At 41.7% G+C, this 15806-nt stretch overlaps 1 protein-coding gene across 1 annotated transcript in view; it reads left to right on the forward strand.

The window, feature by feature from the left end:
- Window positions 1–13: 13 nt before the first annotated feature.
- Window positions 14–15806, forward strand: part of FERRY3 (FERRY endosomal RAB5 effector complex subunit 3) — a 37552-nt gene continuing 21759 nt past the window's right edge. Inside the window, exons 1-6 of the mRNA XM_020869787.2 lie at window positions 14–340; window positions 2789–2987; window positions 4912–5057; window positions 9248–9429; window positions 13432–13531; window positions 13629–13750. Of these exons, the coding sequence (XP_020725446.2) occupies window positions 2810–2987; window positions 4912–5057; window positions 9248–9429; window positions 13432–13531; window positions 13629–13750 (728 nt within the window). The 5' untranslated portion in view covers window positions 14–340; window positions 2789–2809. The remainder of the gene's footprint in view (window positions 341–2788; window positions 2988–4911; window positions 5058–9247; window positions 9430–13431; window positions 13532–13628; window positions 13751–15806) is intronic.

Consider the following 15806-nt stretch of genomic DNA (forward strand, 5'->3'; position numbering starts at 1 on the left):
CGCCCTTCCGCATCCGGTCTGCCAGAGCTGAGATTGTATTTCGCCGCTTCACTTTCGTTACGAGAGTTGTCTCTGCGCGGTCTCCAGAATGCACAATATTAGTATAAATACACCTTCCGACACGTTTTAAATGATTAAAAATAGGTAGGATGGAACAAGGGAACATTTATACCGAGGGATTTTCCACGAGGTGCCAGGAAAGAGGAAAATGCTTGGAAGAATCTGCCGTAGCGGATCTTCCGACTGTAAAAACAAGGCAGCAGACAGCTGATGGGCCGAGGGCCAAGGCCGGTGGTCAGGACCCGTACTGCGGACAGCTGGGAACTCGGAACTAGAGGAGGTGAGCTCGTGACCGGAGCAAGGAAGCTCCCTCGGGCCGGAACCCTCGAGTCGGGGGGCTGGTCCCCTAACTCGGCTGGGACTTCTCGGCCCGACAGTCTGCCCTCCCTTCCCTGACTCACTCAAGCCTCCGAACCTCCATTCTATTGGCTGAATGAGTTCGGTCCAGCTCTCCTTTTCCCATCCCATTGTTGTATGGAAATCTTCCTTGATTTCAGCACTCGGGAGGATCCACGTGGCTCAGTGGTAATCCGGGTGGCTCACCCGGATTGACCCCTGGATGGGGAGGATCCCCTGGAGGAGGAAATGGCAACCCACTCCAGTATTCTTGCCTGGAGAATCCCATGGACAGAGGAGCTGGCCGGTTACCTTTCCTGGGGTTGCAAAGAGTGGAGCACGGCTGAGCACACCCAGGCACGCAGGCAGTAATAACAAACCGGGGAGAAATAACTAAAGTATCAATTTTTTGAGACACAATTCTAAAGACCGAATCAACTGAAACCAGAGCTATTGGTTTTTGTTTCCTAGAATATTGACTGTAAACAAAATGAGACCATGAGCCCATATTCAGTTAATTTTCAGTTCCCTGCAAAATGTTCCTTTACTGGCTCTGTCTGCCTCATGTGTACTTAGCAGCCTTTTTTAAAAACTGATATGTTATTATATAAAAGCTTCTTTCTTTTATTATTATTTTTACCAGCTTCCATTTACTGGTCATGTTTTGTTTACCAGATGCTTCATATTTATTATTTGATTAAGCATGAAGACAGTCCTACAAGTTAAAAGGCTTCCTGGGGCATGTCTAAACTGAGACATGGCCAAGGAAAGAAGAGCAGTAAGCGTGCTCTGGGCAAAGGAAAAACATTCAGGAAGGTTGGAAGTGGAAAGAGAGGTTTGGTATGGAAAGAGGTTCAGTGTGGCTGAAAATAAAGTTTGTCAGTTTGTGTGTTGGAGAGGAGGGGGTTCAGCTCCCCAAAGAAGAGTCTGGAGGTATAAGCAGGGGCGAAAAATCGTTAAGGAATTTGTACTGTATCCTAAAAGCAATGGAATATCAGAAGGATTTTAAGCAGATAATCAGCATGACCAGATATGCACTTGAAAAAGATTACTCTGACTTCAGTGTAGAGAATAGTGTGAAAGCTGATTTGATGGAGGAATGCTTAGGAATCGGCCTCCTGTTTGGGGGCTAATAAGGAAATCTTCAATTGATGTATTCTTTCTGACTAGATTTCTTCTTTCCTAGCAGTTGTCCACTTTGCTTTGTGGTCTGTCCTGTATATTTTCTCCTCATATAGAAATCTTTCCAACACCATCTCCCTTCCCTCCACCCCTCAATCAGATCTTAGATCCACAGTCTCTAAGGTCTTCAAGATGCCCCGATCCCTGATCTGTTTCTTTGACTTTATATTCACCAACTATTTCATGAACTATATCTGGCTACTGTGCATCTCTTCCAAAGAGTCCTCTCTGTTCTTCTCTACATGATCCTTACTGATTTGTTAGAACTCTGCCTAGGAATCTTGGCTTCCCAGGTGGTTCAGTGCTAAAGAATCTACCTGCAGTTCGATCAAGTTCAATCCGTGGGTCAGGAAGATCCCTTGCAGAAGGGATTGGCAACCCACTTCCATATTCTTGCTGGGAAAACCCCATGGACAGAGGAGCGTGGTGGGCTGTAGTCCATGGGGTTTCAGAGTCAGACATGACTAAGCGACTGAGCACAGTGCCTAGGAATGCTAAGTGGGCAGTTTTTTTTAATATATGATGTTGAAGAAAGACTTTTCATTAAAAAAGAAGCACTTTGTTTTCATCATGAAAACATCCCTACTTTTATGAAGGGATAAAAGTAGGGGAAAGTAATTAGCTAAGTGTCACACAAGTAAAATCTCTGAGTGGGGAGCCATCTTAGAAGTGGCTTTTTGTGACTCCATGGACTGTAGCACAGAGAAGGCAATGGCACTCCACTCCAGTACTCTTGCCTGGAAAATTCCATGGACGGAGGAGCCTGGTAGGCTGCAGTCCATGGGGTCGCCACGAGTCGGACACGACTGCGCGACTTCACTTTCACTTTTCACTTTCATGCATTGGAGAAGGAAATGGCAACCCACTCCAGTGGTCTTGCCTGGAGAATCCCAGGGACAGGAGACTGGTGGGCTGCTGTATATGGGGTCTCACAGAGTCGGACACGACTGATGTGACTTAGCAGCAGCAGCAGCAGGACTGTAGCCCACCAGGCTCCTCTATCCATGGGGTTCTCCAGGCACGAATATTGGTGTGGATTGCCATTTCTTTCTCCAGGGGATCTTCCTGATCAGGGATTGAACCCGGGTCTCCTGCATTGCAAGCAGATTCTTTACCATCTGAGCTATAGGGAAGTCCAGAAGTGGCTTAGCAATAATGAAACATTGTAAGTTTTTTTGGACTTATAACCGGCTGAATTTTTTGTTGTTAGTTTTCTAGAATCCTGCTAAAGATGAAGAAAAACAGAGAAAGATTCTGCAACCGAGAGAGGGAATTTGTGTATAAATTCAAAGTTGGAAGTCAGTGCCTTGAACTGAGGGTACCCCTCAAATTTCCTGTTCAAGAGAATGCCAGTCATTTACATGGACGTCTGATGCTGCTGCACAACTTACCATGCTTTATAGAAAAAGGTGAGGACTGATTTTCGGAAAATATCACTTTGTTATTTTCCTTTGGTCTCTGTCATTAGAAGTTTCGGGATAGCATAAACCTGAGAAGCACTGGAAACAACCACAAAATGTGAAGCTTTTTCAAGAATAAAAAGGTTCCCCAGATCTTTCTTCTATGGGATTTTTTTTTTCTGTATCTCTTGTAGTTGTTTATTAGGCATTTTAGTATAAAAATTACATTTAATTACATATGATGAAAAATGACAGAGTCTGGATTAGAACTCCTAACCTCTTCATGTAGCTAGATGGATTCATAAGGCATGTTGGCTATCATTGGTTATGTGCTCACTGTTTTGCCCTTTTAACAATCTGGTCCTCAGTTTCTGAGATGTCATGGAAGAGAAGGGGATACCTATCTTTCAATAATCTTTGCTCATCTAAATTAGTTCCATAGAGTCATCTGTATTATGCCATTTTAAAAGGTCTACATTCTGTCTACAGAGAAGGGAAAATGTTTTAATTGAGAATATGTTGGATCATAGAAGGTCAGAGATTCAAGGGAACGTGGAAACTTTTTAGCATAATCTCATCATACAAATAAGGAAACTGGTACCTAGAAAGGTTAAATAGTTTGTCCAAGGCAGTAGTTCTCGAAAATTGTTACCCAAGCAGCATCACTTGGGAACCTGTTTGAAGTGTGTATTCTTGGGCTCCACTGCATTCCCTTTGAATCAGAAACTCTAGGACTGGGATGCAGCGTCTATTCCAGTGAACCCCCAGGGAACTCTGATGCGTCCTAACAACTGAGACCCTCTGGTCCAGAGTTACATACGTTGTGTCAGAACCGAGACCAGAGCACGGGTATCCTGGTTTCTGTCCCAGTGCTCTTTAATTTTTTTTTTTTTTTAAGCATCAAGTATGTATTATCTTGCTACCATTACTGTGGTTCAGGGATCCAAGTGCTGCAACTTAGATGGGTGCCTCTGGCTCAGGATTTCTCATGGGATTCCAGCCAGACTGTCAGCCTGGACTTCAGAGTCTCATCTGAAGGCTCTACTAGCACAAGATCATCTCCAAGGTCACTTGTGAGGCTGTTGTCAGGCCTTATCATGTGGGCCTCTTCATAGGATCACCTCCACACCTACAGCTGGTCTCCCCCAGGGCCAGCAACCTGAGAGAGGGAGGGAGCAAGGAAGTGCCCAAGATGAAAGCCATGGTCTGCTCATATCCTCAAAGCAGCCTTTAAGTACTGTCTCTGAAGTTGGGATTGTAGATCATCTGAAATAAATCAGTTTTAATATTCTGATCACTCAAGTTCTATTTTAGGTTCGAAGAATGTAACAATATATGGCCTTCCCATGTAGCTTAGTGGGTAAAGAATCTACCTGCAATGCAGGAAACACAGGAGATGCAGGTTCAATCCCTGGGTCAGGAAGATCCCCTGGAGAAGGGCATGGCAACCCACCCCAGTATTCTTGCCTGGAGAATCCCATGGACAGAGGAGCCTGGCAGGCTACAGTCCATAGGATTGCAAAGAGTCAGACACAACTGAAGTGACTGAGCACACACTCTCAACAATGTATATCCTTGAAAGTTATATAGGAAACTCATTTAAATACAGGAAGCTTCATACCCTCTATCTGTAGAAGGTCTTTATGTGCTCTTCTCTACTCAGTTTCAGATGAAGACTTAAGAGATTAATGTTTTTAATTAGTATCAGGGTTATATTACATAAGAGTTAAGAATTTTGACCATTCAGTAACCTGTGGTTATAAAGAAAAATAAGTGTGAAATTAGTTGAATGATTCTCTAAGCTGAATTTATCTTAGTTAGACATGCTCTTAAGGGTATATGCTTGACAGGAGTTTCACACTGAAATGCTTAGCCAGGTAAAATGTTCCCAATTTATGTCTGCCGATGATGATATTTGTTATCACTGTTACAGACTTAAAAGAAGCTCTGAGCCAGTTTATCGAAGAAGAATCCCTCAGAGATTATGACAGGGAGGCAGAAGCCGCCCTGGAAGCTGTGAAGTCAGGTGAAGTCGATCTGCATCATCTGGCAAGCACATGGGCCAAAGCTTATGCCGAGGTACGAAAATAGATGAGATTGTAAATTTCAAGGATATTCTGAACTCTGATGTGTTTTTTTTTTTCTTACAGTTTTATTGAGATGTTGGGCATGTAGTTGGCATATGACACTGCATGGCTTTAAGGTGTACAGCATGATGATTTGACATACATACATCACAGAATGTTTATCACAACAAGTTTACTGAACATCCATCATCTCATACAGATGCAGAGTTAAAGAAATAGAAAGTTAAATGTTTTCTCCTGTGCTGAGGATGCTCAGGATTTGTTCTCTTAACTTTCATGTGTACCATTCAGCAGTGTTCATTATATTTATCACATCACACATTACATGCCTAGTACTTCTTATAACTAGAAGCTTGTGTCTTTTGACTGCCTTCATCCCATTTCCACTTCCTCCATCCCCAGCCTGAAGTAACCACACATCTGATCGCTTTTTCTATGTGTGTGTGTGTTTGTTTCTGAAGCAGAATGATGAGGGTAGTTAACTTGCTAAGGTAATACTGGAACAGCTGTAGAATCCTTTGTTCTCTGTGTCCAGAGATTTATTCCATAATATGCAACCTGTATTGGTGCTTATGTGCTTCCTTCTTGTTATCAAGGTGAGCACACAGGACACAGTGCTTCATGTAATATTCTTGTAAAACAAGATGCTACTTTTGTATTTCTACCCAGCATAGGGTTGCCAGATTTAGTCATTAAAAATACAGCCCACCCATTTAACTTAGAGTTTCAGGGACTTCCCTGGTGATCTAGTGATTAAGAATCTGTGCTTCCAATGCAGGGGATCACGGGTTTGATCCCTGGTTGGGGAACTAAGATCCCACATGCTATGTGGTGTGGCCCTACATAAATAAATAAACTAGAATTTCAGATAAACAATGAATTTTTTCATATGAGTATATCCCACATATATATGGAGCATGCTTATGTTAAGAAATTATTCGTTGCTGAATGGAATGGCTCAGGGTTACTGTAGACTGAGAAGAGAAGACACCTGGACATAATCTTGACAAGATCCTTTATTATAATTGTCTGTTGACCTGCCTGTATCTCTGGCTTGTCTGAATATCCACCTGAAAGCATCTGCCTTCTTCTCTTTTATTAACTAGTAACTAGCACAGAAGGCTTCCCCAGTGGCTTAGTGGTAAAGCTTCCCCCTGCCAATGCAGGGGACTTGGGTTCAATCCCTGGGCCAGGAAGATCCTATGGAGAAGGAAATGGCAATCCACTCCAGTATTCTTGCCTGGAGAATCCCATGGACAGAGGAGATTGGCGGGCCACAGTCCATGGGGTCGCAATAGAGTTAGACACAACTTAGTAAGTAAACAACAATATATCCAGCAACAAGCTTGCAAATAACAGGGTTTGGTCTGTGATAGATGGATGTATGGATGAATATATACAAGTAAGTAAACAAATCCAAACACTTAAGAGATGAGTTGAGGAAGAAAACCCTGCAAAGGAGAGGGGAACTGGTCAAGGAAGCAGAAAGAAGATAAAAGACTATAGTTTCAAAGAAGAAAAAGTTTATAGGTTCACAAAAGGTGACCAAAAAAGAGGTAACCAAGGAGGGACTGGTCTGTAGTTCAAATGCTGCAGAGACGATCAAGCAAAGAGAAGACTCAGAAATACCCACTGGGTTTATCAAGTCTTATCTGTGGCAAGATAAATTCCAGCAGATTGGTGGGAGCAGAAACTAGATTTCAGTGAGTTTAAGAACGAGTGGGAGTGTGGAAGTGGAATGAGTCTAGACAACTCAAGAAGTTGGGCTGCAGAGAGGAGGGTGAGACTTGCAAAATGGGACCCCCAGGATCAGAGACTTGTTGTTTAACCGTAGAGAGAAAGGCCAAAAGGATTCAGACCCAGAGCCCAAGTGGAGGATCAATCTTTCCAGGGAGGAGGGAGGTGGCTACCATCATAGTGGAGAGGAAGAAGGAAAATATAAACATCAATTCAGAAAACTTCACTTGGTAGCAGGAAGTTGAAGATAATTCTCTCCTAACTGCTTCTGCTTTATCTGAGAAATAGGAAAGGAGGTTGTTTGTCTAGATGGGGCGTGGGGGGCTGATGAGATGGTTGGATGTCTGAGGACTGAACTGACCAGAAGAAGCCAGAGTTGCCAGGCAGCATCGCTAGGAAGGGTTGGACTGGCACCGGTCTTCTTCCGTAGACTCTGGACTTCTGTGATTTTTCTGCTGCGACTCCCCAGAGCCTGACTGCAGGTGGAGCTAGAGGAATAAGATGGGGTTTTGTTAGGTGGGCGAGGAGGATGTGGACAAGACAGTGATTGACTGTAAGCTTTATCCGGAAGAAAGGGCAGCGAGAGGGAGCCAGCAGCTCAGATAGTGGAGATTGTGAAGTGGAGGTCCTGGTGAGGCTCCCAGTTGCCTCAGAGCCGCTGAATGAGAAGTTTTGGTTGGAGTTTGTAATCAGTGACTGAGTGTTTGAATTTTAGTGGCTAAGCTATTCCCAGTGAGTGTATAGAATGGGTGCCAGGCAAAGGGGAGAACTTATTAAAAATACAGTGTTGAGGGACACTGGAAGGCAGGGCCTTAGTGAATCCACCGGGACATCCAGGTGGCCCAGGCTGGTCTCAGGATGTGGGACAGAGAGGAAGTGTGCCAGAGTTCTAGTTGACTGAGGGTGAGTAAGAATTCTGTTGGGTATGTCTCGTGTGTTAGGACGCTTCTCCCTATTCACAAGTATCACTCCAAGATGAGTTGTAAACTGAGGCTTGCAAGGTACATAACGAGCTGATCTGACCTTGTGGGGTTACTGAATGTCTGGTGTTATGTATGGCCAAACAGGTCCCTAGGATTTGACCTTGGCTCCTTCCTACAAAACTTCAGCCCAAGCCTGGAGTGAATTTGGAACAGAGCCTAAGTCACATGGACTGGTTATAATTGCTAGAGGGATGCCGGGTCTAGGGATGCGGAGAAGTTATTAGAGTGCTGTCTGGGTTTGCAGGGGCATGGGGCAGATGAAACCCACCCTCTACATTCGGCTGATTGTCTTAATAAGTCTCCCCTCCTGACCTGGAGTGGATCCAAGTGTAAGTACAAGGGCAAGACTTTACCTGATTGTCCCAGTTCAAAATACCTGTTTCCATGATTTATTCATTTGTTTTATGTAAGGGGAATTACTATTCTGAGTCCTATCATAGATTCCCGTTTGGGGTATTTTCTTTGGTAAGAAAAGGGAAGAATTTAGATTGTTCTCTTTTACAGGTGTCTGGCTGCAAAGATCAAAAATAGAAAAAATTTTTGAAATCTTTGTGTAATTTCCACTTTTGCCGTTATATTGCACGACCTTTGGCAGGGGACTTCTGAGCATGTCCGTTTCCTCCGGGCAGAGCACTGTGTGTGTCTGATGTGTTGTCATGGCGCCAGTCTGGGGCAGGCGTCTGCCTCCGCAGATGTGTCTGTGTGTGCGCTCAGGGTGTCTCTTTGCTGCTGCTGCATGTTTCTGGGTTTTGTGTTTGTTTGCTTATCAGTGTTTATGCAGTCCCTTTATCGTTTTGATAACTGCTGTTTTCATACATTTAATTGAGGGGTCTAACATTTTATGAAGAAAACAACACCTGACTTCAAGGTAAGAAAATTTCGCATGTATATCTTGATATAAAATCCTACATGTGAATTGGGTTATCAAGGGCAGTGTTATTGCATAGGTAAGCTCATTCTCTAAATATATAGCCTACAAAGCCTTTTTTAGCAATATATTTTTAATAATGAAAAGCTTTTTTTCTGATAATATAATTACTATATGCAAGTTATTCTCTTACGTGGCACGTGAGAATACAAAGTAAGGTACTTAGAAATCCCACTCTGCTGCAAGCAGCCCCTTCAAGTGTGTGTGTGTGTGTTATAGAAATTAGATCTTAGCTTACTTATTACCCTTTCTTTGTTGTTTTTTTCAAATTATGGACACTCCTGTCCCTTGCTCCACATTAACACCTTCCCCTTACCCTGCCTCCAGGTAACCCACATTGACGACTACGTTCACATCTTTCTGTGCTTTTTTGTGTATGCTCAGATAATCCTATGTAACCTATAAATACACATATGGCAGGCCTTTCTGTCCTTCGATGTACAGAAATGGAATCCTAGTATACTCACTTTTCTATTAGTGTGTTAACGAAGAACACTGCATCAGGATTTAATAATGTCTGGTCCCATCTTGCAGACCACGCTAGAGCACGCGAGGCCCGAGGAGCCCAGCTGGGATGAAGACTTCGCAGATGTGTACCATGACCTCATCCATTCTCCCGCGTCTGAAACTCTCCTAAACTTGGAACACAACTACTTCGTCAGTATTTCCGAACTCATTGGTGAAAGAGACGTGGAGCTGAAAAAGTTACGGGAGAGGTACTTCCTAGTTCTTGCATTACCGTAACTAAATGTTACATCGTCAAATAATGACAGTCTACAGGACAGCGTGTTCTCTCTCTTTTTTTTAATAAAACTGAAAAATAGAGTAGAAAAACATCTTCAACAGTTGAAATTGATTTTCTTGTGTGTTTTGATCTCTCATTTTACCTGGGCAGGTAAGTTTCTCCTAGTCTATAGAACTCCTCAAGGGATTTACCTAAATGAATTATGACAGCTCTGTCTACTCTTAGTTCTGATGGAGGAAGAACTTACCTCTTCTGAAGGTCAGCCTTGTTCCAGGCCTTGTGCAAAGTGGTTTGGATGCTGTCTTCATTCAGACTGCTATATTTAAAAAAAAAACACCACAGACTGGATGGCTTAAACAGCAGAAATTGATCGCCTTCTGTCTGGAGACTGGGTTGTCCAAGGTCAAGGTGCCAGCAGACTCAGTGTCTGGTGAGGAGGACCCACCAGCTGGCTTGTAGCCAGGGCCTTACTGCCGTTGCTTCCTCAGCCTTTCCTCCATGCATTCTCCTGATGCGTTGCTTGTAGATGGAGAACAGTAGCACCCCTTCTTCCAGGCTAATTCCATCATGAGGATGCCAACCTCTGGAGCTCACCTCAACCTAATTGCCTCCCAAAGGCCCCACCTCCACATAACATCACAGTGAAGGTTAGGGTTTCAACATTTGTACTCTCGGGGGCCACAAACACGCAGTCCTTAACAGATGCCCTGTCTCATTTGATCCATAAGCCTACTGTTACTGCCCCAGCTCACTGAAGCAGAAATTGGATTTCCTCTAGTTCTTTATTTCATATCCAATAATATTGTCAACAGACTTCCCAAGTGGCTCCATGAGTAAAGAATCTGCCTGCAACGCAGGAGACTCAGGAGATGTCGGTTTGATCCCTGGGTCAAGAAGATCCCCTGGAGGAGGACATGGCAACCCACTCCAGTATTCTTACCTGGAGAATCCCATGGACAGAGGAGTCTGGTGGGCTATCGTCCATTGGGTCACAAAGAGTCAGACATGACTGAAGCAACTAAGCATGCACGCATGGAATATTGTGAACAGACTTTAGATTTTTTAAAATACAATGGTTGTTACCCAGCACTAACTACCCACTGTTGAACTTCATTTGTTTGATTTTTTTTTCCCACCGGGGCTTCAGATAATACAGTCTTCCTCTCATTCTGAATCTGTTCTCGGGTCTCAGGTTTTCTGGGCCTGCACTCGTTCTACCTGTTTAGGGATATTAAAAAATGCCCAGCTTGGCATCTGTAGTTCTCGTCAGTGGCTGTCGCTCCTGCTTTCAGTCAGCGGCTGAGCTGCTCTGAGCTGTGGTCCTCTTTGCTGCCTGCTCCCTCCACCTCCCAGAAAATTTCATCTCTGGCCATCACTGTTCTATAATTGTTCTTTTTTTCTAAGTTGGAAGAAGGTTCTTATTCCACTTAACCCTTCAGTTTTTTGAAAGCCGCATTAAGTTACTAATTATCTGCATTTACAGGTTCAGTTCAGTTCAGTCGCTCAGTCGTGTCCAACTCTTTGCAACCCCATGAACTGCAGCACACCAGGCCTCCCTGTCCATCACCAACTCATGGAGTTTACCCAAACTCATGTCCGTTGAGTTGGTGATGCCATCCAACCATCTCATCTTCGTCATCCCTTTCTCCTCCTGCCCTCAATCTTTCCCAGCATCGGGGTCTTTTCCAAGGAGTCAGCTCTCCGCATCAGGTAGCCAAAGTATTGGAGTTTCAGCTTCAACATCAGTCCTTCCAGTGAACACCCAGAATTGATCACATTTACTGGTACTTTATATATATATTGTTCTGTTAGAGGATAGCTTTTCAATAGGGATTTGTTTTGGTTTATGTTATTTTTTGAAATGTCCTTTGGCCAGATTTCTTGACGGGACTTTGTTCCCCCACCCCCAAACATACAGACAATAATGGAGTACATTTGGGGCTTCCCTCATCCAGTGGTTGAGACTTCACCTTCTAATGCGGGGGGCGCAGGTTCTGTCCCTGGTTGGGGAACTAAGATCTCACATATGCCTCATGGCCAAAAATCCAAAACAAAACAGAACACTATTGTAAAAAGTTCAATAAAGACTTTAAAAATGTTTGAATACATTTATTTTAAGAACAGTTTTATAGTTTTTCATGTGTCCAAACTGTCAGTTTAATAAATAAAAATAAACCATGTTCTCTTTAAGGTAGGTAATATTTTTTGCAAAGTTGAACCATATAACTAATAGTAAATTGGAATTCATTAGTGGAAGTTCACCCAAAATTTTGGTGTTTAATTCATTTATCTAATTCATGAGTAGAAGTGACACCTTTTCTCATCTCTCCTTTCATTTTAATCCCATTTTACATCTTTAAAAGAATTTGTCTCAATACAGCATCAGCACAGTTATAATGATCTTTTTTCCTAAATGTCTTCAAGATAACCTACAGGTTGTCAGAATCATCATGACAGACATACTGAGCCACTACATAATATTTTATATAATAAATTTTTCTTTCATCTTAATCATAGAAATAAATGTTGTATCGTTAACTGTACTTGCACTTCTAACACATTAAGGGTGAAATAAATGTTCATGAAGTTTTATTTGTTGAATTGTTACTTATTAGTTTTCTTTTTCCTGATTGAAATTTCCTTGTTTTAGCAAACCAGATTCAAGATAGTTCTTTGAAACTTTATATAAAGTAGCAATGATACTTTTTATCCACTAGAGGGAACATGTGTAATATATTAATATATTGTATCAAAGTTTGTAATTATAAATGCTTAGCAGTTACTTCTGTTTTAAATAAAAATCTTACTTGCAAGCATTATCTTCACCTGACCTCTAGTAATTATTAAAAAATTAGTGGGGTCACCTGCATTCTCATTAAGTGGGAATTAAGTGGTGCTGAATATTTGATACTGGAAGATATACATTGAGATGTATAAAAGTGTAACATACGAATGAGTTTCATTTATGATATACACGTAAGTATCTTAATCAGTTCTTAGAAATAAGTACAGTTTCTCTTTTAATAGCAATATACGTAAACTGACTAAACTGATAGTGAAATCCTTTAGTTCATGTCTGTGTTTTCATTGCCTCCAAGTTTGTTTGAAATGTATTTTAGAACAAACTTGATTAATACACTTTTATTAGAGATAAGATTTAATCAACTTATTTATTAAAATATAACCTACATACAAAAAGGCAGTAGACTGTAGGTATACAGTTCAGTAAGCTTCCACAAAGTAAGCACACCCATGTGCTCCTCTCCCAGATCAAGAAGTAGGTGATCTCCAGCCTGCAGAAGGCTCCTTCCCACCCATCCAGCAGTTCCCACCCATTTCCTCCGTAAATATCCACTATCTGAACTTCTAGCACCATCAATTAGTTTTTGTTATGGGAAATACCATTTTTAATTTCCGCACATTGTTTATTTGGATAAATTAAGACAAAAACGTATCTTCAGAATATATTTCACATTCCTCTAGAAAGGGAACACTGTGACTTAATACCAGTTTGATTCTTAGAACCTAACTGGCAGCTTCTGATTATAATGTATGATTCGAAGGTTGAAGTCACTTTAACTCACGTTCAGAGGAATAAAAAATGTACTTTGAGCTGAATTGTGAAGTATCTTCTTTGTGAAAATCTGCAAATGAAAAAGCCTCTGGACTTTTCAATAGTAGTTACGGAAGTTGAAATGTCTCCTGGATTCTGAGTGTTCTCCTTTATGCACTAAATTTAGATCCCGATTAACTGCACACATGACGTTGTGTATACCATACGACGCTGGCACCATTGTTTCCACCTTTCCATTGCGAAGCTTCAGAGTGCTTTCCAGACAGTACTGTGCCTGAGCACCTTTCTATAAGAAGAAAATGTTCTTTTCACTTCGTAGCTGTTGTTTCCGTGAATCTGAAGTGGTTCTGCACCTTTAAAATGTGATGACTGTATCCAGTCTGCTTATTTATGTTTCAGACAAGGTATTGAAATGGAAAAAGTGATGCAGGAGTTGGGAAAGTCACTGACAGACCAAGATGTGAACACCCTGGCGGCTCAACATTTCGAATCCCAGCAGGTAAGTGAGGCATATATAATGACTTCAGAGTGCATTTTTTTGTTTATTTTTGTGGGGAAAAAAAAAATTAACTAATTGGTATACTCTCTCTTTTTAGGACTTAGAAAATAAGTGGTCCAATGAATTAAAACAGTCGACTGCCATTCAAAAACAAGAGTATCAGGAATGGGTAATTAAACTTCATCAAGACCTGAAAAACCCCAACAACAGCTCCCTCAGGTATTAATCAGGTATCATTTTTATGAGATGAAAAGTTGTTATCAGTAACAGTTTGTATTTACTGTAAAATTGGACCTTTTTAGTTGTAGATATTTTTAAGTTATGAAAATTCAAGATAACTATATGCTTCTTTTAACACCTTTCATCTTATAGACTTTATGTGGATTATGTGGAGCAGGATGTTTTACAAAGGTGATTCCCCACCTAGAACTTAGCCTTGTAAATCTTGTGGGTATATATGCCTAAATACCTTGACTGCTGTCTCCTGTGTTTTTTAAAATTGGTTTCCTTTCAATGCACTACACAGTGGTTGAATGCATCTTAAATGCTAAGCACTCTTTAAGCAGAAAAACAAGATAACTGCCTGTGGGGAGCTTATATTCCATAGATACTGACCTGTAAATAAAACAATACTGTACAGAATGATATGTGCAGTAATACAAGCATGTACAGGGTACAAAATGAAGAAAGACTTCCTATAATTCATAATTCGTGTGGTCCCTTATGGCCTAAATGCACTGTTTCTTATATTGCCTGTTTTTTCCTGGCTGTGTACTCACCTTTGAGAATTTCTTTCTTTTTTCAAATTCTAAAGTATATTCTATTGGAGATAAACTTAGTACAGTATAATAATCCTGTTTTCAGGGTTTTCTAGTGTGTGCTGTAAACATTTAGATATAGCATTTTATTTATATAATGTCCTTCTTCCCTACTTGTCTTGCCTTGAAGGTAAAAAACCATGTCTATTTTTTCTGCTGTTGTAATCCCCAGATCTCTGTCAGGTGTCTAGCTCTTGATCAGTTCAGTTCAGTTCCGTTCAGTTGCTCAGTCGTGTCTGACTCTTTGCGACCCCATGGACTGCAGCATGCCAGGCCTCCCTGTCCATCACCAACTCCCGGAGTTTACCCAAACTCATGTCCATTGAGTCAGTTTTGCCATCCAGCCATCTCATCCTCTGTCGTCCCCTTCTCCTCTTGCCCTCAATCTTTGCCAGCATCAGGGTCTTTTCAAATGAGTCAGCTCTTCGCATCAGGTGGCCAAAGTATTGGAGTTTCACCTTCAACATCAGCCCTTCGAATGAACACCCAGGTCTGATCTCCTTTAGGATGGACCGGTTGGATCTCCTTGCAGTCCAAGGGACTCTCAAGAGCCTTCTCCAACGCCACAGTTCAAAAGCATCAATTCTTCGGTGCTCAGCTTTCTTTACAGTCCAGCTCTCACATACACACATGACTACTGGAACCACAGCCTTGACTAGATGGACCTTTGTTGGCAAAGTAATGTCTCTGCTTTTTAATATGCTGTCTAGATTGGTCATAACTTTCCTTCAAAGGAGCAAGCGTCTTTTAATTTCATGGCTGCTGTCACCATCTGCAGTGATTTTGGAGCCCCCAAAAATAAAGTCTCTCACTTGTTTCCACTGTTTCCCCATCTGTTTGCCATGAAATGATGGGACCAGATGCCATGATCTTAGTTTTCTGAATGTTGAGCTTTAAGCCAACTTTTTCACTCTCCTCTTTCACTTTCATCAAGAGGCTCTTTAGTTCTTCTTCACTTTCTGCCATAGGGGTGGTGTCATCTGCACATCTGAAGTTATTGATATTTCTCCTGGCAATCTTGATTCCAGCTTGTGCTTCATCCAGCCCAGTGTTTCTCATGATGTACTCTGCATATACATTTAATAAGCAGGGTGACAATATACAGCTTTGATGTACTCCTTTTCCTATTTGGAACCAGTCTTTTGTTCCATGTCCAGTTGTAACCATTACTTCCTGACCTGCATACAGTTTTCTCAAGAGGCAGGTCATGTGGTCTGGTATTCCCATCTCTTTCAGAAGTTTCCACAGTTTATTGTGATCCACACAGTCAAAGGCTTTGGCATAGTCAATAAAGCAGAAATAGATGTTTTTCTGGAACTCTCTTGCTTTTTTGATGATCCAGCGGATGTTGGCAATTTGATATCTGGTTCCTCTGCCTTTTCTAAAACCAGCTTGAACATCTGGAAGTTCACGATTCATGTATTGCTGAAGCCTGGCTTGGAGAATTTTGAGCATTA

This window comes from Odocoileus virginianus, chromosome 23, assembly GCF_023699985.2.
Source record: "Odocoileus virginianus isolate 20LAN1187 ecotype Illinois chromosome 23, Ovbor_1.2, whole genome shotgun sequence".
Classification (NCBI taxonomy): domain Eukaryota; kingdom Metazoa; phylum Chordata; class Mammalia; order Artiodactyla; family Cervidae; genus Odocoileus; species Odocoileus virginianus.